The sequence below is a fragment of the Stegodyphus dumicola genome, chromosome 10 (genome assembly GCF_044657685.1).
Source record: "Stegodyphus dumicola isolate Sdum_Otavi_A_Nest chromosome 10, ASM4465768v1".
NCBI classification, from domain to species: Eukaryota; Metazoa; Arthropoda; class Arachnida; order Araneae; family Eresidae; genus Stegodyphus; species Stegodyphus dumicola.
This window is the reverse complement of record NC_140777.1, coordinates 98,448,327-98,473,136: the sequence shown is the minus strand read 5'-3', so window position 1 is coordinate 98,473,136 and position 24,810 is coordinate 98,448,327. Positions and strand designations below refer to the sequence as shown.

The following is a 24,810-nucleotide window of genomic DNA, read 5'->3' as shown; positions in this document are numbered from 1 at the left end:
AAATAGAATTTCCGATATATATTTACTAATATGTAAAGGATTTACAAAGCGAAAGTATGTTTCGAAATCCGAAATCTGTTTATCAATTTCACGCCGTGGCGCGCAATGAATTGGAAGGTGATCTGTTAGCACTATCCTTGTCTTCAGGGCAGATGTTTTTATTTTATTTGGCTTATAATTCCTTACTAAGTGTAGTATTTCATCTCGATGTACTCCGTCTTTGATATGATTTAAATCAAGTTCCTCGTCATTATAATTCGCTTCCAATAGTGAAGAAAGTGACCCAGAGGTTATTGAAAACGAAAAAATTTCGATTGACAAATTAGTCGGTATTCTCAACATAGCAATTATAGGACTTGAACAGCGGAACTTTGTAACTAAAAACGAAATTATGTCTGTTTAATAGAATTAAAGAGAAAGTATTATCACATGAAACGAAGCAACTTAAACAACTTACATTGAAAGAAATGTTTAATAAAGTAAACAAATAAATATTAAGCTTTTTCTTTTTGTAAATTTTGATACCCTTTAGATCATAATTGTTCTTTATTTCATAAATTACGGTTTCATATTTTTAATTTTGTAATTTCTGCATGCCATCTTACCAGATTTTAACTGATGATCTATAATCCAGAATCGCCGAAGTCCCGACGAGTCCGGATTAGCGACTTTTGACTGTATATGAAGATTTATATGTTGATGATTCTTTCTACTTGCATAAAACAAATGTAAAGCAAATTTCTTATACTTTTGGTGCATTAAAATAAAATCAAGGAACTGAATTGGTGAGGCTTACATTTTTTTTTCAGACATTTGTATTTTTGAAAGTTGTTTGTGTAAATCTGATAACTAAACACAGACTTCATTTTTTAAAATATATTATTTTCTCTCTATTTAATGTTTTGCTTGTCACAAAATGAATATCACCTAAATATTTCGTATAATAAAACAGTTTATTTAAAAAAGATTAATCAGTAATCACATAATAATTTGAACACTCAAAAATTGTGTTTAAGCTTTTTTGACAGACTGTATTTCTTATTAGCCGGAAGGGGCATTACCCCCAAAAAGGCTATTGATTTCAAAACAGCATTTTGTCCCGAATCACTGTAAACAAAGATTTTTGGGTACTATTCCGTTTTGAGGACCGTAAAAAATTGCAGCGAAAATATATGCGCAAAAGCGCCAAATCTAGCAAACGCGCCCATTTAACAGCGCGCCAAATCTAGTGTACCCGCTGATTTCAGATTGCGTAAGTTTATATAGTTCTATATTTCTTAAGACGCCATTGAAATACTAGTTTAATTTTTAAATCCTTTTTTAATATCCTATGGATTTAACAATTTGGGAATTGCCCATGACAAAAAATCGGCAATAGAATTTTGGGCAAAGTGCAGAATCACCCACTGTTTGACGCGTTTTTAAGAATTGCACATACTCGGTATCCATGTACACATCAACCTATTTTCACTTAAAAAAAACATCCCAGAATTGCACAAAAATGGCATTGTGCATTCCCTTGACTTTATCCATGTACACATCGACCTATTTTCACTTGAAATGTCAAAGAAAATTGACAAAAATCCAATTGTTTTTAAAAAGTGGCAAACAAATAAGTGGGCAATTCTGCACTTTAACGAGAATATTTTCAAAGAAAAGGCATCATTCATGATAGAGAATTACGTTTGAACAACCAACGAGATGAAATTATGCTTTAGCGATAAGTCGGTAGCGAAATAGCGATGCAGACATTCATTCAGTTATGTTTAGCAATTTTTATATAAATTATTATAATAATCTGAAATAGTTATTTACTCTTTTGCTTCCATTCAGTCATGTTTAGCCTTTTTTATATAAATTATAATAATAAAAATGTATTATATAAAATTAACCTTTCATTCTAAATTAAAACATCAATCTTAGATAGTTATTTACTATTATACTTCCTTTCTTGCCGCAATTATTTTTGGCAGCTTTGGCATCAACAATAGTTTGGCGATTTTTTACGGCCCTCGAAACCGAATAGTACCGATTTTTGTTTTCAGATTGTTGTATCACTTTTCAAATTGTTGCTACCAGATATTATGTTCCTGTATTATATTTTAATAAATTAACTAATGAAAGATCTGCATGAATGTATGCATGTTTCTCGCTTTGAAAAAAACAACAATACATAGGGCCATCCAGTTTTGAATAATAGCCCAAATATGAGCACCTGGAAGCCCAAATTTTGTATTTTGAATTTGTTTTATTATCTGTTTCATATTTTTTAAACTTTGATGAATTTTTGATTAAGAAACTCAATGATTTCAAAGCGAGCAATGGTAGCACACTGTGCAGAATAAAATATTTTTATCTCCAGTGCATGAGACTGTCTATTAGAAATCTAAAGATATGCTGTTTTTAAATATTTTTAGCCCAAATACTCTCAAAACTTGTATGTATGTGTAAAAATACCCCTTTAGACGTGATATTAAATCTAAAAGCTTTCGATTTTTTTCTTATTATTTAGTTTAAATGAAAATATAACACAAGAATTATTTTCTCCATATGGAAATGATTACTTTTTTAGCAAAATATATTTAAGTTCTGTATCTGAACTGAAAACAGCAACTAAAAACAAATTAATGACAAGTTATGTTAGAAATTTAATTATTCATTAATTTGAAGATGGTAAAAAGGTTCAAAATGTCCAAAAAGATAATGGTTGTAAAGTAGTATTCAGCTATTTTTTAATGTTACAAAACAATACAATTTTGTGGAGCCATTAAAAATGCATTCTTAAGCTAAAGCATGCATACTAAGTTAGGATCACATTCCAAGGTAATGCCAAGTAATCGGAGATTTATTTCATGCAAAATCAAATGAAACCGAAATGTTTGTCCTTTAAACTTACAATGGATTTAAGAGAATACAGTCAGAAGTTAATCCGGACTCGTCGGGACTTCGGTGATTCCGGATTATTGATTTTTCCGGATTATAGATCATCAGTTTAAATCTGGTAAGATGGCATGCAGAAATTATAAAATTAAAAATATGAAACCGTAATTTATAAAATAATGAGCAATTATGATCTAAAGGGTATCAAAATTTACAAAAAAAAAAAAAAAAAAAAAAGCTTAATATTTATTTGTTTACTTTATTAAACATTTCTTTCAACGTGCGTGCGCGTAAAGCATACATTACGCATAGTCGAAATTAGAAAATTGCAACAAGAAAACTATTTGATTTGTATTCGTGATATTTATAATGACGAGGAATTTGATTTAAATCATATCAAAGACGGAGTATACCGAGATGAAATGCAACATTTAGTAAGGAATTATAAGCCGAATAAAATAAGAACATCTGCCCTGAAGATAACGATAGTGCTGACAGATCAACTTCCAGTTCATTGCGCGCCGCGACGCCCTCCCCCCACCCCCCGGGCAGAGCAGCATGAAATTGATAAACAGATTTCGGAACGGTTACATAAACAAAGGATATGCCTTTATCTATTTTTTGTAGCAATTCCACTTTTTGTTTGATGGACATCGAAACATACTTTCGTTTTGTAGATCCTTTGGGAGCTCCAGCATCGGAAATTCTATTTGACATAATCGAAAGTTCAAGCTTACTTTTATAAAATTGCTCTTACAGTCTGCAAAAAATAATAAGCCGTATTCACTTCAAAGATTAAGGAACAACGCAATCATCAACATTTCAGTTAATCATCAACATTAACTGAAATAGATAATTAGATAATTTTAGCTTCTACCGTCCGTTATTAAACGCGCACGCGAAAACTTATTCTACGCTTGCGCAGACGCATATGCGAGTCGTAAAGGTCTTGTGCGCACGCGTAAACGCCTATGCACGTGCGTCAACGTGGCGCATGCGCAGAAAGATTTTAGCTTTGAGGTCTGGATTATAGATCATTCTGGATTATGGGTGTCCGAATTAACGACTTTTGACTGTAGTATGCAACAAAATTTAACCCTAACGCTGTTGAAAGGGTCATTAGAGTACATGAATACTATGGGCAATCAGCAAGAAAAAAAATTTTCCACAAGAAGAAAACAAAAAAAAAATATGCTTGGTGCTTACAAAATCTCCATGGTAAGCAAAATGTTAACAATTTTATATTTGCATATGAGTCAAAATCTCATATTTGGGTCAGATGGACGAATCACTGTGTGGCAAAAGCTGAACTGAATCCAAAAGATCTGTTGCCTACTGTTACACGAAGGTGAAGGTATAATAATTTGAGGATGCTTTGTTTCCCTCAAAATGGAAAATTTCGTTTTTATAGTAAATAATATAGATCAGTGTAACTATATGAACATTCTTAATGAAAACTTGAAAGCATTTTCATGGAAATTTGGTAAGCAGAGTACCTTCAAGTTCTATCACTTGCAGTTATAATGCAACTGCCCTGATGTCATCAAAATCCTCTCCTATCAAACATGCATAGAGTGAACTGGAGGAAAAAATATGGAAACATTATATATTTTCAAAAGCTCTACTAAAAGCAATTTTGATAGAGATATGGACCCTTCTTATTTAAAAAACTAATAGAATCCATCCAGTGTAATTGTAGCTAAAGGACATGTAACAAAATTTTGAATATCTGCGTTGTTTTTGTATTTTTATTAGATTTATTACTCAAAGTGTCCCAATACTTATTCAAGTTGATTTTCAGAACTTTTTTGAATAAACTGTTTTTTTCTTTTTTTTGCCAAATTGTTTTGAATAATTTTTTGAAAACAAGCAGGTTTTTTTAAAAAAAAAGATGATCAATAGTTAATAGGTGGAAGTAAAATAAAGTTGTTTCCCTAATATTCAACAACTAGAGTTTTCAAGTAAAATTGGAAAACATAGTTGTCTTAAAACTAATGTGAGCCACTATATGCATATGCTAGTCTGCATATCATTATGAAGTAAAAAAGTAATAATCAAAATTTCATGTATTTTTTTTTTAATATTTGTAAGTTAAATTATGTGTAACTATTTTAGGCTCCTGTCTTTATATCATTCTTTTTGGGTTTGAGAGCGATGGCAAAAGTGCCTGTAGAAAGTATGAAGTATGGTGGCATTGGCTGGGCTACTGATTTGACAATTCCAGATCCATATTACATTTTACCAGCCATTGCATGTGGTACTCTGTATGTTGTACTGAAGGTAAGCTATAGTAATTTTTAAAAAATGCATATATTTTCAAAGTTGATTAATTTACATATTTTATGCTAGATGAGTTCTCTAAAATTTATACTTGGCAATTTTAAATAATAATTAACAAGTCTCAGATTTTAATAACCTATGCAATTTTTTTTTTAATTTTTAATATTTTTCTCCTTTTAAAGCAATTTTGGACATTTCAGAGCATTTTGATACATATTCTAATAATCACACTCAATGTTACCTTTGAAATAACACTATCTCAGCTCTTAAGAACTCATTTTTACCAGGCAGACATTATCTATCATGACAGACTTTTTCCACAAAATATCTCTGTCACTCATAAGAATGTTTCTGTGCTGGCATTTCTTAGTTCTTTAAGCCATTTAGTGCATATTCAGTTCCATAGAATTATGTGCAGAAGGGAAAAAGCTGTTCCACTGAATCATTCTTTGAATTACACTCTCACGGGTGTGTGCAGTACATTTTTCTACCTCAATAAAACTTCCTGTTTTTTTTTTTTTTTTTTTTTTTTTTTTTTTGCTTAGCTGCTATAGTCATGCTTTGAATCTTGCACAGAACTGACACAGACAAAACTGATACATCGGATCTAATTTCAGGATCCTAATTTCAACTATTAAATCATTACAAGAGAAAAATATGGAACTTGTCAATGCAAAAGTTCATTGATAAATTATATGATGTTTTAAAATATGACAAAAGCAAAGTTACAGATATTGTATTTGCTAAATTCAGCACTGTTTTGACTAAAAATTGTGGCTTCCTAATTATGCAAAAAATATCCCTCATCTCAACAGGAGACGTAGACTGTTAAAACTGATGAAGATTTAACAGTAAGTGGTGTAGTTTTTTTCAAATATGCTCCAGTTACTGCAGTAGACATCAAGAGAAGCTTCTCACAACATAAAAACTTATAGATTGACAGCAGATCGTACAGTTTCGTAAGCACCAAGAAGCACTTTATAATTCAGTGCAATTGTAATATGTTTGTTTATGTGTTAAAATTTCATAAGAAAAAATAAAATTCAAATTGACAGATATGTGTAATTGTTTGGGTTTTATTTGTCAATGTCTATCAGTTGCTGTTTTGTATTTTGAAGAAAATTTCTTTTAAAATTTTTAGATTATCAGAATCTGATCTATGGTAATTAGCTATATTTCAGATAAAATTTGTACTATTGTATCTGTGGAAATTTCTGCACTCACATACTTAAAAAGGGGGGAAGAGAGTTAATTTTAAGTTTTTTACTCCAACATTTTCTGAACTATCTCATTTCTGCTGTCTGTACTTTAATATTTATTAGGTGTGCTTCTATTTATAGATTGGAGCAGAATCTGGTATCAAACTTGAAAATATGAAAATGGCAGGGTATTTTCTTCGAGCATTGCCCATTATTGCTTTTCCTTTCTGCATGAATTTTCCATCGGTGAGTATTATTTTGTGTTAGATGTTAATATATGAATGTCCTGATAATAAGTTCTTTTAATTTAAAGCTGTACTGCTTGACACTGTATTTTTTTGTTGTGATGTATTTTCTTGACACTGTCAACAGTTTGGTTTTCATGTAACCAGTTTTTAGCACCATGAATTATTTTTTAAGACAAAATCTAGTGTATTCAAGAAACTATATACTATATGGCCACACTTAACACTCTATTGGGAATTCAGTACTCGCATATTATTCCATCAGACTGTTGCTAGGTAGCATGATTTAACACCAATTGTGGATAAGTGTGACATAACAACACACCCATATTTTCATTTAATGTACTCTGATTGATTCTTGATAAGCCATTTTTTTTTAAGGAGCAAGTGTAAGTGTTATTGCTTACTTTCTTTCTTGAGTGGACAATGGTTGAAATTTGGGACCTACATTTTACAAAACAGCAAGCAGCAATTTTTAAAATTATGGAATCCTGCCATAAAAAAAGTATGCATTAATGGACATGGACGTAATATGATCAGCTGAATATGGATAACAAAACAATAACAGAAAAGTTTCACTCATAGCATTGTAAACAGAAACTCCAGTAAAATTGGAGGGCGTAATGAAATAGTAGAAGTGGAAGAAGTCATTTTTATAAACAGCTAAATAAAGCAAGTCGAATGTTGATTATTTATTAATTAAAATATGTATTAGCTTCTTCAGAATGTTTTTTTGGGACGAATGGCTCAAGTTTGGCAGGATCTCCACCAACTTTCATAGTTCTATAATAGCCAACTTTCACTGTCTGCGGGATAATACATAAGTACCAGGAATTCTAAAGTTATGTTGGTTTTAAATATTTTCTGATTTTGCTTTTGAATTTTAGTGCAAAGAAAGCAGTGTTTAATGATAAATTTAAAAACACACATACAAGAAAAGTTGTGTTAGCAAGTGTGATTCAAAGAGCTTAGTTTGATGAAAGCATAAAACAGACATTTTGCTACAGAATTAAAATCTGAATATTTTCTTTTTCTCTTTTTTTTTTCCTTTCTCTTCCCCCCCCCCCCAATGAATTTTAGTATTTGGAATATTTCACAGTAAATTATTTTTATTATTTAATTGGCCTCAACATATGTAGTTTACCAATCCGTTTAGTTCCTGCAGAATAGAGTATAATGGCACAATACTTGCTAACATTTAGAGCAGAGATTGCTAATCCCTTTCCTTTAATTGACACCTTCTAAAAGAATGATTTTCGTCATCAACCCTCTTATACTTTTCTCTAATATGCAGTATACAACATAATCATAGAATAAATAATTGCAAATAAATAACTTAAAGATTAGACTAAGAATATGGACAACAGTTTTGAAAAAAGAAAATGTTTTATTAGATTTATATTGTTATTTTTTTATTATTATTGTATAAATATAAGGAAATATTCAGAAGTAAAATCACAGATTCTAACACACAAATCACAGACACAAAAGTTTGATTTCATGTGATGGGTATACTTGATGTACTGATGCAGTTTTTTTAATATTTGATATGAAATGGCTTAACTTGAATCTTAAATCCCCTTGTTTAAGAATATTCAACCTGTTTTTTCTGTCGTAAATTACTGACTCGACTAAAACCTGTTTATCTACCTACTTCCTGATAGGCTATCCTGTTCAAATTGTGTACTTGCATTGTTTCTCGATGATAGTGCTATGTCATGAAGTGTTATTTTCAAAATTTGATTTAGATTTTTTTTATTTAAACAATTTTTCACACATGCCTTCATTTAATGAATAAACTAAATATATAAAAATTTTACTGTTTGTGGTACATTGAGTGGAAAAAAATCTTTTCGATGAAACATATATAAAAATTATAATGCGATTTCTGAATTTTTGAAAATTGCTCAATTTTTTAAACTGTCTTAAGACTTCAGCATCTAATAATTTATGGATGTAAAATTTTGAAATTTTCGCAGCTTATATAACAAATTTATCATCCTCTTTTTAAGCAAGAATGATAAAAAATATTTATTGAGCAATTTTCTACTTTGTTTTGTTTTTTCATTTTAGCTTCAAGTAAAATGCTCATTGTAACATTGCTGTTACATTCAATTTCCAAAATGGAATGTTCAAAGCGATTTCTTCTTTCTTTGAATGATGTTTGGTTATTTTTTTTATTATAGTTCAGCATATTTTATTGAAAAATTTAAGTAGCAATAATTATCAGACATTTTATGCTGTTGAAAAGTTACCTATCAAATTACTAAATAGTTCATTTTCTGTTCATGTTATCTTTTTAGAAAGGTGGTGAAATGGGAAAATGCTCTAAAATGGGAGGAATGAGATTGAAAGTGAAAATTATTGATTAGCTTATTATCTGAATAAATAAATTTTTAACATGTTGTTGTTGGTAATGCATTGCAATATATGTATTTGGTAATATGTTTTTAATAGGCAATATGTTGCACACCAATATTTCAAAGTATAAAATTTAATTTTTCTAAACTTCATAAGAAACAAATATAATACAGTCAAAAGTCGTTAATTCGGACACCCATAATCCGGAATGATCTATAATCCGGACCTCAAAGCTAAAAACTTTCTGCGCATGCGCTGCTTTGACACATGCGCATAGGCATTTACACGTGCGCGTTAAGACTTCTTACGACTGCGCATTTGCGTGTGCGCAAGCGCAGAATACGTTTTCGCGTGCGCGTTTTATGTATAACGGACGGTATAAGCTAAAATTATCTAATTATCTATTTCAGTTAATGTTGATGATTGCGTTGTTCCTTAATTTTCGAATTGGAACCGGCTTATTATTTTTTGCAGACTGTAAGAGCAATACTATAAAAGTAAACTTGAACTTTCGATTATGTCAAATAGAATTTCCGATTCTGGAGCTCCCAAAGGATCGTACAAAACGAAAGTATGTTTCGATGTCCATCAAACAAAAAGTGGAATTGCTGCAAAAAATGGATAAAGACATGAAGAATGTGACAGAGAGGTTAGTGAAAACGAAAAAATTTCGATTGACAAGTTAGTCGGTATTCTCGGCACAGCAATTAACGGGACTTGAACAGCGGAACTTTGTAACTGAACAAAAAATTATGTCTGTTTATAGAATTAAAGAGAAAGTATTATCACATAAAACGAAGCAACTTAAACAACTTACATTGAAAGAAATGTTTACTAAAGTAAACAAATAAATATTAAGCTTTTTTTTTTTTTTGTAAATTTTGATACCCTTTAGATCATAATTGTTCTTTATTTCATAAATTACGGTTTCATATTTTTAATTTTAGAATTTCTGCATGCCATCTTACGTGATTTAAACTGATGATCTATAATCCGGAAAAATCAATAATCCGGAATCGCCGAAGTCCCGACGAGTCCGGATTAACGACTTTTGACTGTATAATCATAAAATGGTTTGAATAAGGAATTTGTAAAAATAAATTAATTCCTGATAAAAATGTTTTTAATTTAAATTTGTTATGCTAAATAATGAAATTGTGTTTTAAAGTTTACAAAAAACAAAAGTTAAAATCATCAAAGCTTTAAATTCCTTCAATTAAAATATTTCCTCATTTATATTTTCCCATTTATGTAACTAATTTTATCATCTGAAAATTTTATGATTAATTTAATTTCTGAAGAACATTGCTATAATAAGAAAATAGCAAATGAAAAGTAGTCATGGATAAACTACTAGTAAATATTACAGTGTTATTTCTATAAAAAATACCTACATTCCAATAAAAATACTTAGTAATATTAACATTACAATATCTGATAGTGTAGCATTCTTTTACTATCTAGCTCAAAATTTTTAGTGACTAAATTTTAATTTGATATAAACTTTGTGTATTTAATAAAATTAATTTAATTAAAACGCAAACACCTCGCAAAAGAATGACATGACAAAATTAATAAAAGTGACACAAAGGAATTTACTCAAACAAGGAAAAAATTTATGCCCATGTAAAATTCCACCGAAACTCAAACTAGCAGTTGAGTTGTTAGTGGGTCCACCCCCCCCACCCTCTAGGGTGATTCTGCAGGAACTGGAGACTGTTTTCTAGTGTTTAGTTACACAGTTGCTGTACTGTTAAGCTTTCATGAGTTGCAAATACAAACGACATGCATGTTCATTTAGCTTACTTGTTGCTTTATATATTGCTTAAATATAAATTATACCTATTTGAGAAACTTCTTGGTTACAACAGTAATTTGATTGGACCTCAATTACCTTTAAAGCCCCAGGCTCACCTCACATGAATGAGTCTTGATCACAGTCCCAGAAAGGCACATCAGAGAAATGAAGGAGAAGGGGCCGAAATAAAAGACCTGGATTCTGAAGAATCAAACACATCGGTAGTGAATTAGGTTATGATGAGCTGAAATGTGAATAATAGAAATGAAATGAAATCGCATGTTTGGAAGGTTTCTTAACTGTGAAATCATTCGCCACATCCAGATAGTTTAACAAAGAAGCTGCACAAAATACATTTCAGATAATAAATGCAAGGAAAAGTAAAATGGAGAAATGCTAATATGAAAATGCAAATGCGGATTGAATACATTTAATAAAAATTAAAATGATGAACAGTTTACCAGTAAACTAGGCCTCAAATAGAAATACTGTATACAACAGAGAAAGGGGGAAATGATGCAAACTTTTTTTTAAATTTTCGGTGCATTGTGCTGAAGTGCTAGGAGTAAAATACATGATAAAACGTGGCATTTCTTTTTTAAAAAATATGTTTTATTAATAAACCAAGTAAACAAAGGATTACAAAATATTCAAAATAGTTAATCAAATAAAATTAATTATAAAAAAGTTACAGAATACAACAAAAATAAAACTTGTTAATATTTAAGCAACAATACAAAAACGCAGCAAACATTTAGACAAATATTTGAAAAAACAGATGGAGATGATAAACAATCAATAAGAGATTTTTGGAGAAACTATAAAGTCATGGATACTATAGAAAACATTAATCTTTCTTGGAATGAAGTAACAAAAAAATGTTTGAAAGGAGTGTGGAAAAACATTTGGCCAGATTTAAATAAGGACAATGACACTAGAGATTCTGTTGTTGATATGGCAAAATGGTGGAATTAGCGAAACAAACAGGTTTAGATGAACTAAATTTGGAAGATCTCAAAGAAATTTTGCAAGAAAAAGCAGATTTGCAGAAAATCTTTCTACTGATGAGCTCAAGGAATTAGTGGATTGAGAAGACCAGAAAAATATTAAAAATAGTGATTCTGAAGAAAAGCAAAAGAACTTTGAACAGTATTTCTAACACCAGTTTAGCTTCCAAACCGGAAATTATGGACTTATTTATTGAAAATTGTCCCCTTATTGAGTGCAGAAGAAAAATGCAAGTGACATTAGGTACCTTCTTTATAAAAAAAAATAATAATAATAATTAATTAAGCAGGAAATTGGAAATGCAGAAAAATCTGAATGATCAAAAATATAAATGGTGACTTAAAATTTTATTTATTTCTATATATTCATTTGTTGTTTCAGTATTTGTAAGAAATAAGTTTTTAGTTTGTATTGTTAAATATGTATAAAAAACATATTTAATGAACTTAAATAATGAAAAATACTTGGAACATTTTGTAAAATTTATACCCGTTTCCCTCTAACCCCATAATTTATAGAGATGACCATGTTTAATCATATTTCATATAACGTTCTACTTTGATAAAATGTAACCCCCGCATTAAGCTGGGTTTTACCGTACATACATATGCACAGATGTCATGAAAAAAATCTCTTCTGAATCTGTTTTAAAGCCATCTGACAATCCGTTTTGGGGAAAAAGAGTCCTTTATTCTGTCCTTACATAAAGATGTCACACAAAAACTTCATTAAATTGTGTTCGATAGTGATACTTCCATTGAAATATGATTACCCGAAATTTTCCGTGATTACAATACTTCTTTTACTTCATACAAAGAAGTAAAAAAGGTTGCTGATGGTCTTGAGGTCCAGTTTTAGATCATTCTGGATTATGGACATTGGGAGGTATATGTCTAATCCTAATACCTTTTTTATTTCGGCATTGATAGAAATTTTTGTTTACCATGTTAATATCTTATACAAAATGGCATTTTTTAAAGGGAAAAAAAGTAATAATAAAAAAATTATGCCAATAGTTATTGATAGTATTTGTTTATAAAGCATAATTTTAAGTTTTAATATTTTGGCAACATTGATATTAAATTGTAAAAAGAATGAGTTAAAAATGTATCTGGAAGAGAGAGTTTTTTCATTATTATGGTTTGGTAGAATGTGATAAGATTTCTTATGTCTGATTTTCTTTAATAAAGTTTTCTGTTAGTATATTGCCATAATGTATTTTTGTTAGAAGTGGATGATTCTTTTGAGAATGTTATATATATGCCAATCTTAAAAAAAAAAAAAAAAAAAAAAAAAAAAAAAAAAAAAAACATTTGGTAGCAGAGCGTGGTTGCCCCCTCTGTTAATAAACTTTCAGATAGAACATTGATGTTGTTTAGGCTTAACAAAATAGCCAATTTCTCTAAGAGATAAATTAGACTTGTAATAATTAGTGAATATAAATTAGAAAATATGGCATATAATATAATAAATTTGAGTCATATAGAAAAATTAAGTGACGATAATTATCTTATTTGGGCCAACAGAGTTGAAAGTGAATTAAGAAGTTTAAAGATATGGAGAAGTGTGATAGAAGCTGATGAACCACCAAAACCATATAAAAAGGATGATGTTAATTTCGAAACTGAAATAAAAACTTGGGAAATATGGGATGATAATAACGTGATAGCAAGAAATATAATGAATCAAACTATGACAACTCCACAAGCGTTAAAATATGCGAATGAAAAGAACGCAAAGAAGTTATAGGAGAAAATCAAAAATGAAATGGCGGCAAGAACAGAAGATATTCAAATCAAATGCAGAATAGAATTAGCTCAACTGAAAATGAGTCAAAATGAATCAGTAGATGATTATATGAATAGAGCTGTTATTCTGAAAAGTAAAAGTATTCAAGTTGGAGATGAAATAAGAGATAAAGAATTAATTTACTTCATACTAGAAGGACTTAGAAAGGAATTTGAATTTGATGTTAAAATTAATTAAAGCAATAAAGAGAAAGATCTAGCTTCAATTAGACAAGCTTTAAAAGAAACAGAAGGAAAAAATAAACAAAGAGGAAAAGAAATAGAAGTAAGTTCTAAGGCAAAAGAAAACTGAAAATTAGGACATTTAATAAAAGAATGTCGAAATAATAATAATAGTATAAAGTGCTTTTGCTGTGGAAAATTCGGCCACAAATCAACTGAATGTAAAATGAAAACTAAACAAGAACACGGACAGCAGAGAAATGTAACAAATAAAACTTATAGAATGTCAAGCAAGGAAAGAGAATATGAATCAGCTACATGCTTATTTGAAGTATCTAAGAAAATAGAAAGCTCATATCTTAATCAAAATAGAAATGATGAAAAGAATAAAATAAATAAACACGAGAATAGAAAAATTAAATGGATTATTGATTCAGGAGCCACATCTCACATGGCAACTAATAAAGAAATATTTACTAATTTTAAAGATTAAGAACGACAAATAATGACGGCTGAAAAAAGGGCCATGATCAAATCAGTTGGTAATGGTAACATTAAAATGCAAACTGATAGAAATAAGAACATCTTGAGAGTAGAAAATGTTCTGCAAGTACCGAATTTAAGTGAAAAATCTGCTGTCAGTATCAAAAATCGTAGATCATGATTTAAAAGTAATTTTTACCAAAAATAAAGCAGAAGTGATCAATAAACAGGGAAACATTCTATATATAGCTAACAGAAATGGAAATAAATTTGAAGTTGAAGGAAATATTGTTGAAGAAGCTAAAATTAGTTATGTTAATGATGTACTATGGCATCAGAGACTAGGTCATATAAATTATCAAAGGCTGATAGAAATGAAAAAACACTCATCGGTCATTGGATTAGAAAATGTAAAACAATTGAAACAACTGAAAACAATTGTGAACCTTGTACATTAGGGAAAATAACATGAACATCTTATAAAAGTGTGAAATTTAAGCAATCTGAAGATATTTTAGAATTATGGCACATAGATTTAGTTGGACCAATTGAGAAATCAATAGATGGAAGTTGTTATTTTTTAACAGTGGTAGATGATTACAGTAATTTCATATTTGTGATAACAATTGAGAAGAAGAGTGAAACTTCAGAAGCTCTAATCAAACTTATCATTCAAGAAGAAAGACAAACAGGAAAGAAACTAAAAAGAATTCGTAGTGATAATGGTAGTGAGTTTTTAGCTAAAAATATAAAAGAGTTTTTTGAAAAAATGGGAATTAAACATGAACTTACAACCCCTTATACTCTGGAAAGTAATAGAAAAGCTGAAAGTTTTAATCGCACTATAATTGAATCTGCTAGAACTATGTTAATTGATGCAGAATTACCAATAAAATTGTGGTCTGAAAGCGTTAAAGTAGCTGTACATGTGAATAACAGGAGTCACAAAAATGATAAAAGGTTTACACCATACGAAATATAAAGGACGCAAGCCTAACATTACTTATCTTAAAAGATTTGGATGTGAAGCATATGTTCATATAAGACGAGAAAAACATAGAAAGATGGATCTAAAAGCTAAAAAAGGAATTATGATAGGCTATAGCATGAAGAGAAAAGCATACAAAATTTATATCCCTGAACTAAATAAAATTCAAGAAGTGAGAGATGTAAAATTTGATGAACAGAAACTTGGATCACCTTTACTAAAGAAAATTATTTAAATTTCAATAAAAATCAAATATTAGAAGAACTTATTATTTTTTATAAGGAACAAACTAATGGAAATGTAAATAATTCAGAAATAACTAACAGATACTATAGAGAAGATAATACAACAGATGAAGAAGCTGAGAAAATTTTGCCATCCAATACTGATGATGAACACGATGATAACAATTCATTGGAAAAGCCAACCGAGTATCCGCAAATAAATGAAGAACCTGGAAATGACAATCATGGAAATTCTGTACAGAAAAGACCAGCGCGAATTACGAAGCCCCCAGAAAAATTAAAAGATTATGTAGTATACAATACAAATGAAGGATTACCTAAGGCGTATGATGAAGCTATAGAATCTGCTGAAAGTGAATTCTGGCTCCAAGCAATGACAGAAGAATTGAGTTCAATGGAGGCTAATGAAGTCTGGGAATTAGTTGAAAGACCCATCGATAAGAAAGTTATTAAAAACTGCTGGATATTCTCAAAAAGGGATGAAAAGGGTAATTTAGAAACAATTTACAAAGCAAGACTAGTAGCGACCGGATTTAATCAAAGAAAAGGAATTGATTATGAAGATGGATTTAGCCCAGTAATGAGACTTGCAACCTTTAGAACATTACTATCGATTGCAGTTTACAAAAACTACAAAATAAGATTTTTCGATGTAAAAACTACATATTTAAATGGATACTTGGATAAACCAATTTACATGGAACAACCACCTGGCTTTATATCAGATCTGAACAAAGTATATCTTGTAAACAAAAGTATATATGGATTACCACAATCAGGAAAATGCTGGTATGATGAATTATGTAAAGTTCTTAAAGAAAAGAATTTAACTAGACTAAAGTCAGATCCGTGTGTTTATATTTATAAAGATAAGATCAAATATTTTATCACAGCATATGTGGATGACTTAATGGTGATTGGAAATTCAAATTCTGAGATAAATGACATCATCTCTCAACTATCTAAATCATTCACATTACGAGAAGTCGCTCAAACACAAAAATTTTTAGGAATAGACATCCGGCAAGAATCTGGAAAACTTATACTCAGTCAAGAAAACTATATAACTAAAATCTTAAAAATCTTTGAAATGGATGAATGTAAACCTATCAAGACTCCAGGAATATTGGGTGAAAATCTTGATGACATAGTATCTTCACCACCTGTGTCGAAGACAAAATATCAAGAAGCATTAGGTTCATTGGTGTACTTAGCAACAGGCACAAGACCAGACTTAGCTTTTGCAGTAAGTAATTTGGCAAGATATAATCAAGATCCCAGAGAGAAACACTGGAAAGCTGTAAAGAGGATATTTCGATATATTAAACGAACACAAAATACTTGCTTAGTGTATACTTCAGACAATGGGAAATTAAATGCTACATCAGATGCAAGTTGGTGTACCACTGAAGATGGAAAATCATTTGGAGGTTATTTCATTAAATTAGGCAAAAATTTCATAAATTGGAAGTGCAACAAACAAAGAATAGTTGCTCTGTCTACAATGGAAGCTGAACTTTTAGCATTCTGCGAATGTGCATGTGAAGTTAAATGGTACATCTTTTTACTTGAAGAATTGGGTCAAGTTGATCTAATTGACAAACCAATAGGAATTAAAACAGACTGTCAAGCATTAATAGATTGGATTAAAAAACCAAAACAAAGTAGCAGTTCAAGGCACATTAATAGAAAATATTTCTTTGTTAAGGATGAATATGAAATGAATCAAATCATTCCTCAGTTTGTGTGTTCACAAAATCAAGAAGCAGATATTTTAACAAAGTATCTACCTAGGGTGAAATTAAAAGATGAACTATTAAAGTATGGACATGACTGACTGATTAAAATTATATCTTTAAATACAAATAAGGGGGGAATTGATAGTATTTGTTTATAAAGCGTAATTTTAAGTTTTAATATTTTGGCAACATTGATATTAAATTGTAAAAAGAATGAGTTAAAAATGTATCTGGAAGAGAGAGTTTTTTTTTTTTTTTTCCATTATTATGGTTTGGTAGAATGTGGTAAGATTTCTTATGTCTGATTTTCTTTAATAAAGTTTTCTGTTAGTATATTGCCATAATGTATTTTTGTTAGAAGTGGATGATTCTTTTGAGAATGTTATATATATGCCAATCTTAAAAAAAAAAACCAACAGTTATTGCTCATATCAGTGGTAAAATTCAATTATTTTATGAGAAAATATATTTGCAAATTCTGATGTAAATCTTAGATTTTGTTGATTGTCATTTTACATGTTGAAATGACATGATTCTGTTTCTTACAGGCTGTGCTATATTATTGGTGTACAACTAATTTCTGCACACTGGCAATTGTATCTGTCTTAAAGCTGCAGCCTGTTCGTCAATATTTTAAGTTGCCTACACAGCAGCCAATTGATCCAAAATTCCAATTACCCAAAAAGAGTTTTGTTGGTGGAATAAAAGAAGGTTAGTTGCTAAAAAATTTTTTTAATATGTTGTTTGTGGATTAAGGTCTTGAATATTAGTATTTTACTCTATTTATTGGATATTTATATACAAAAATATTTATGTAGATACTTTAGTCAGATATGATTTAGGTTTGTAATGGCAAGAAGCAAAACTTTTTTCAACTGCAAAGGGGGAGAAGTATGGGCAAAAAACTTAAATCTATTGTACTTTCCATTAGGCTGCCCTATTTTTAAGCCCATGTATTCCTAATGAAATTTTTTTGTGATTTTTAAATATTATGTGAAGGCTCTTTTTAATGTCATCAGCACCAAAAGAGCTCTAATCTTATCCTCACTTTTGCAGTGTATCATTTTCAAGTCAAAAATTTATCGTATATTTATATATAAAAGTTGTCCACCTTCAAGTCAATATTGTTGTAAATTTCTGTATGCATTTAAATATATTAACGAGGTTAATAACTTATCTTTATAATGCTTATAATGCACAGATGGTTGTAACACTAAAAAATATTATGTTGCCAAATGTTTACTCTTTGAAAGATAATGTGTATTGTTTATGATGCATATCATGCTTATAACTTATCCACACCTTTGCAGTGTGTCACTTTTTAAATTATGCTTATAATGCACATAAGGCTCAAATAGAAGATTCAAATTTTAATGTTGCAAAACTGAGAAAAAAGAGAGATTTGGCAGGTGTTAAGAAGACCGAATAAAAGCAATACTAGAAAGGAAATCATCAAGTGCTGGAACTGCAGATTGGAAGGACATCTCCGCAGGAACTGTCACATGAATCAGGACTGGGAGAGAGCATCTGTGAAACAAAATCATGGAAACTAAAATGCAGCAATCTTATGGGGTGGAGGTTGCCAGGCAAAGATGCAGCCCCTCTGAAAGTTCTTCAAATCTCTTCATTGAGCGGCGGAAATAACGGACTGTTCTTTGAAGAATACATGAATAAGCATCCTTGTAAGATGATCATAGATACAGGAGCAAATGTAACTATCATGAGAACAGATGTAGTTTGGGAAAAGAGCAAAAGATTGTGCTGGACTCCACCCTGTGTGACTTTACAAGCAGTGACAGCTGATAAGATTCCCATTGAAGGTAAAATGAACTTCAGAAATGAGACCTACCAACACTTGGCTTCCGTCGTGGACGAATTAATACTTGGACTGGACATTTTGTGAAAGTACGACTTTACACTGGACTTTAAATGTGTAACGAAATGCACTCTGCAAAACAAGATATAACTGTGTTTGAAATGAAGAGTATCATTCCCTCAGCTCATGAAGTATCAACAAAAACAGATGTCACCATCTTTCCGATGACAGAATTATTAACAGCCTGCTCCATAGAAAAGAGTAGCTTCAGATTCGGACTAATTGAATACCCTGAAAATAGCCCAAGAGAGATATTAGTGGTCTCCACATTAGTAGACCTTTCGAGAGGTTTCATTCCTGTGAGAGTGGTGAATGTTAAAACTCCAGGAATATGATTTTGAGATAAAACATAGTAAAAGCTCCTCCCACGGAAAAGTGGATGCTTTATCCAGGAAGCCTTGTCCTGTTCGAGAGCAGAGGCTAAGTGCAGATTGGCGAATCCGAGCATCCATCAAATAACATCTTCAGCATCAACTGATTCAGGTCTGTGGAGTGATGAAAAAGTTAAGACCAATTAGCGGATCCTGACATTAAGCCAATAATAGAACTGAAGGAATCATCCAGTACAAAACCCAAGTGGCAAGACATTTCCATTTTCAGTCCTACAACTAAAAGGTACTGGGTTCTCTGTGATTCATTCCACTTTTGAAATGGAGTCTTATATTGGCTATTGGGAAAGCAACGATAAAACTAATGGCAGCTGCTACTTCCTCAAGCCGAATACCTGATGTCCTGAAGGAAGTATGTAACAGCCCAACAGGAGACATTTCGGGTATAAGAAGTCACCAAAAAAAGATTCGAGATCGCTTCTTCTGGAGTTCAACGAGAATCGATGTTGAGAAGTGGTGCCAATCTTCTGACAAGAAAGGGACGTAGCCGAGGAAGGCTGTATATCGACTGTGGGAAAGTGATGATGGGGCTAATAAGAGATGGCAGCTGATGCTTCTTTGAAAACGAATGCTTGATATTCTAAAGGAAATACACAGCAGCTCAACAGGAGAGCGTTTCGACTATATGAAGACACTAAACAAGGTCCAAGAGTTCTTCTTCTGGAGTTTGGCGAGAGTTGATGTTGAGAAGTGTTGCCGATCTAGTGATGCTTGCACAGCCAAGAAAGGACCGAAGGGACGTAGCCGAGGAAGGTTCCAGCGATACAATGTAGGAGCACCTTTCGAGCAAATTGTCCTCGACATACTTCGACCTTTTCCACGGATGGCAGCAAATACATCCTCGTTGCCATGGATTACTTTACAAAGTGGCTCGAAGCTTACCAGTTCCAGACCAAAAGGCTGTCACGACAACTAAAGTTCTGTTACAGAATTGGGCATCCAAATTTGGGATCCCCCTTCAGATTCATTCCGGCCATGGTAGGAACTTCACTCCGGCTGTGTTCAAGGGACTCTGTGACTTGCTGGAAATCACGAAAACGCAGACGACCTTGTTACATCCGCAGTCTGATGGCATGGTGGAGATGTTTAACCGTACAATCCTCAACCACCTCTCGCTCATGGTTTCCAAGAACCAAGAAGACTGTAATCGCAAGCTGCTCCTGTTCCTGCTTGCTTAGCGTAGTGCTGTCCACAAAAGCACCAGCTATTCTCCATCACAGATGCTCTTCGGTCGTGATCTCTGTCTACCAGGTGACTTGCTTTTCGGCCGCCCTCCGGACATACATTCCTCGCCTGAGGAGTATGTGCAAGAGCTCCAGGCCCGGTTAGGAACAGTGCACGGGTTTTTCCCGAGAGTGGATCAACATTACGACGGACAGGAAGAAGAAGAGATACGATGCAAGTGCCACCAAACATCACTTCCAGTAAAACGATAAGGTGTGGCTGTGGAATCCGAGTCCTCGTAAAGGTGTTTCTTCCAAACTGCAGTCGTATTGAGAGGGTCTGTATACAGTCCTCAGCAGACTGAACGACGTCTTGATACGGATTTGTAAGTCCCCCTAATTCCAAACCTAAGGTCGTTCATCATGACAGATTAGCCCCATACTATAGCCATAGTACCTAGTGCTTCTCATTGTTAGGGGTACCCATAATTCTTAAGCATTAATTTTCTGACCTGATTTCTGTGTAAAGTTTGTACGTAGCAAGTTGTAAATAGTGTAAATATTTGTTTCTTTAGTTGTGTTATTTGTTTGTTTTATAACGTTTTGTTTGTATCGAATTTGGCTTCTGACAAAGGCTTGTACTGCCCGGGACATGCAGTCCTTAGGAGGGAGCAGTGTTACGAAATGTCCAAACGTGGTAAGCTAGTTTGTTGATAGACAGGGTTGCCATAAATAGGCAAGGGGAAGGCAGGGATGCCACATTTGGCAAGAAATTGTCCATTTGGTGACAAAATTGGCAATACACCATAGACAGATGGAGAACCTTCTGGAATGAATTCTTACTGGTTTAGCCCAGAATTTTCTCAAACACAATCCAAAAGCTAAGTAAACCCTGCTGGTACACAGAGAGTTAGTGCCTCGTCTAATGAGTTGATAGTCAGTCATTGAGTTAGTGTCTCAAAGTCAAGCACCAAGTTGGTTGTCGAGTGCATCAAGAGAGTCTTTTAGTTTATCATGAGTTAGTGTATCATCGAGTTTTGTCTTAAAGTGTGCTAAACTCTGGGAATGACTGAACCAATTCAAGAGCTGTACTGTTGTGTATCGTCGACTGCATCGCTAGTTGTAGTGTGGAGAATCTTAAGAGTATATAGAATTCCAAGAATGACCGAGCAGAGGCAGGAGCTGTACTCTGGTGCTTTGCTGTGAAGCTATCTTCAGCGTTATAGCCTGATTGCCTGAAGGATGTGTTGCTGATTGTTACAGCGTGTCTATAGTAGTTCTTCGACGACTGTAAAAGTGTGATTTTGGAGTGTTTTGATACTTCATCAAGTACTGTTCTCGTTTTTCATTCCAAATCTATGAACTCTTAACATAATGTGAAGGGGGGAACGCAATAATAACTTGTTCGGTCAAATTATTTACAGCCTAAAACGAGGGCAGCTCAAAAATTAGCTTTTTGTGAATTTTAAATTATTGTCATAAGATACTCATAAAGATAAGCTGCTGGAGCAAGCTTGGTTAAATTGAAAAAGTTTTTTATTAAAAATGAAAACTAGAAAAATTATGAAACAAAAGACAAGCATACCTTTGTTTAGTCTTACATCTGAGACATGTTCTCCTTTCTCTTTGTATTCAGCTAGGATTTTTTTAAAGTACTATTAATTATGTACTTAATAGAATTACTGGCATTCTATCCTATTTTACTTGACAAAGGACCTATTTCAATTTCGTAAGACATATTTATAGCTTGATTACATGAAGAATGACTTTTTTAACACCTTGTTTCTTTTTCCTGAAACTTTCAGCCAGTTTTAAAACTAAAATAGTAAAGAAGCATCACCATCTTGGATCATTCTATTAAAAGCATATTAGTAAAAAATGGTGACATTGTTCATCCTCATTACCTTCTGCTTTGTTAACACCTCCCATTCCAGTTTCACCTCCAATTGAATCACTCCCAGAAAGCATGGGCTGTTTCATTGTTTTTAGTTGTTTGCTTTTCGTCCTTCACGGATTATCTTTCAGCCAGTTTTAAAACTAAAATAGTAAAGAAGCATCACCATCTTGGATCATTCTATTAAAAGTATATTAGTAAAAAATGGTGCCATTGTTCATCCTCATTACCTTCTGCTTTGTTAACACCTCCCATTCCAGTTTCACCTCCAATTGAATCACTCCCAGAAAGCATGGGCTGTTTCGTTGTTTTTAGTTGTTTGCTTTTCGTCCTTCACGGATTATCTTTCAGCCAGTTTTAAAACTAAAATAGTAAAGAAGCATCACCATCTTGGATCATTCTATTAAAAGTATATTAGTAAAAAATGGTGCCATTGTTCATCCTCATTACCTTCTGCTTTGTTAACACCCCCCATTCCAGTTTCACCTCCAATTGAATCACTCCCAGAAAGCATGGGCTGTTTCATTGTTTTTAGTTGTTTGCTTTTCATCCTTCACGGATTATTCTGTAAGCTTTTTTTCCCCCCGTTTTTCCTTTTTTGGTAAACCCCTTAGCAGGGGTCATCTAAATTCATGCAACCCTATCGGCATCCATTCTTTGGACTTTTCAAGCATTCTCTGAGATGTAAGATTAAAGAAAGATATGTTTGTCTTTTGTTTCGTAATTTTCCTAGTTTGCATTTTTAATTAAAAAAAAAAAAAAAAATTCAATGTAACTAAGCTCACTCCAGCAGTTTATCTTTGAGTATCTTATGAGAATAAGTGAAAATTCACAAAAAGTTAATTTTCAAGTAATTGAGCTGCCCTTGTTTTTGGCTTTAAATAATTTGACCAAACAAGTTATTTTTCCGTTTTGAAGAAATAATTGATTCTTTAATTCTTGATGTAGAATTTTCTTCTTAATTTAATTTTGTTTGTGTATCTAGTTAGTTTAGCCATTTTTAGGTTTTTTAAGTTTTTTGTAAAAAAATTTTTTTTTTTTTTTTTTTTTTTTTAACTTTTGTATATAATTTTTAGTCTTAGTGGAGTACGAATACATGTAGGGAAAAGATCTGAACATTTGAAAACTACTACAATGTTGTTTTAAAGTTAAAGTTTGATACTAAAAAGCGGTGCGAGTCTCAAATGATTCAGAGGAACAAAACATGTAAACAGAACTCATCATTAACTTGGTTTAAGGCTTCAAAACACTTTTCCTTTGACAAGTTCTGTTTGAAGTATTAAACAGAGGAGATTAATAAATTGTTGTATTGTTTTGAGTAATGTTTTTAAAAAAATTATCTTTGCTGATGTTAATTTTCAGTTTAGATAACATATTTGAATGTTTCATTAAATGTACATGTACTCAAATTGGTAATTCTTTACTAGGCGAAGAAATGGTTAAACCTTCATATGATAAGAAAAAAGTTTTGAACGATTCCTTTTCAATTTTTATAATTTTCAATCTAGTAGCACAAGCATAGATTCGTCTCTTTGCTATTTTTAAGTTCACTTTTTAAAAATTCTTTAAGAGCTCTCTCTCTCTATATATATATATATACACACACACGAGAGAGAGTCATACTAGAAGAAGGTTTGAAAACCATGTAGTGCAACTTTAAAATCTGAATCTTTTCTTTTTTTAGCATACGAAGATCAAAAAATATTAGCTGCTGTAGAAGACAGGAGAAGAATGGATGAAATTAGATTTCAGAAGTATGGTACAGGACCTATACCTAGGACTTATTCATATGATCCCACTAAACCCAGACCTGCAAATATTGCTGCAAAACAGAAAGCATTGTAAATTTCATGTAAATATAGTGTACATTAAAATCAGAGTTTGATATTAGAAAATTTTTGTGATTGTATTTTAGAGTGTCTTTTTACCTTGTAAAAAAATGCTTTTCCTTCCTTCAGTCCAACTTAAAAGTTGACAATAATAAAGAAAATTTGTGTGCTAAATATTGTTAAAATTGAATAACATAATTTTTTGAGTCTGTCTTTTGTGCATTCTTCAGGGGCCCCAGAAGCAGTTTTACAATACTTTCAAATACATTTCAATTATGTATTTGTTGTAACTACAGTTGAAGATTTTAAGATACAGATTTGATTAACATTTAAAATATGCTCAGTTATAAATTTTTGCAATAAGAATAATCTTTTTTTTTTTTGTGTGTGTGTGTGAGTATATTTATACCTGAACAATGTTTTTTGCAAATAAGAACGAATAAGCTTAGAGCCCGATTGACTG

The 24,810-nt window shown here is 31.7% G+C and overlaps 1 protein-coding gene across 1 annotated transcript in view; it reads left to right on the top strand.

Moving 5' to 3' along the window:
* The window catches only part of OXA1L (OXA1L mitochondrial inner membrane protein), a 54,310-nt gene extending 29,789 nt beyond the window's left edge, over nucleotides 1-24,521 (top strand). Inside the window, exons 6-9 of the mRNA XM_035358564.2 lie at nucleotides 4,996-5,160; nucleotides 6,501-6,605; nucleotides 17,745-17,907; nucleotides 24,203-24,521. Coding sequence (XP_035214455.1) covers nucleotides 4,996-5,160; nucleotides 6,501-6,605; nucleotides 17,745-17,907; nucleotides 24,203-24,363 — 594 coding nt within the window. The 3' untranslated portion in view covers nucleotides 24,364-24,521. The remainder of the gene's footprint in view (nucleotides 1-4,995; nucleotides 5,161-6,500; nucleotides 6,606-17,744; nucleotides 17,908-24,202) is intronic.
* The last annotated feature ends 289 nt before the right edge of the window (nucleotides 24,522-24,810 follow it).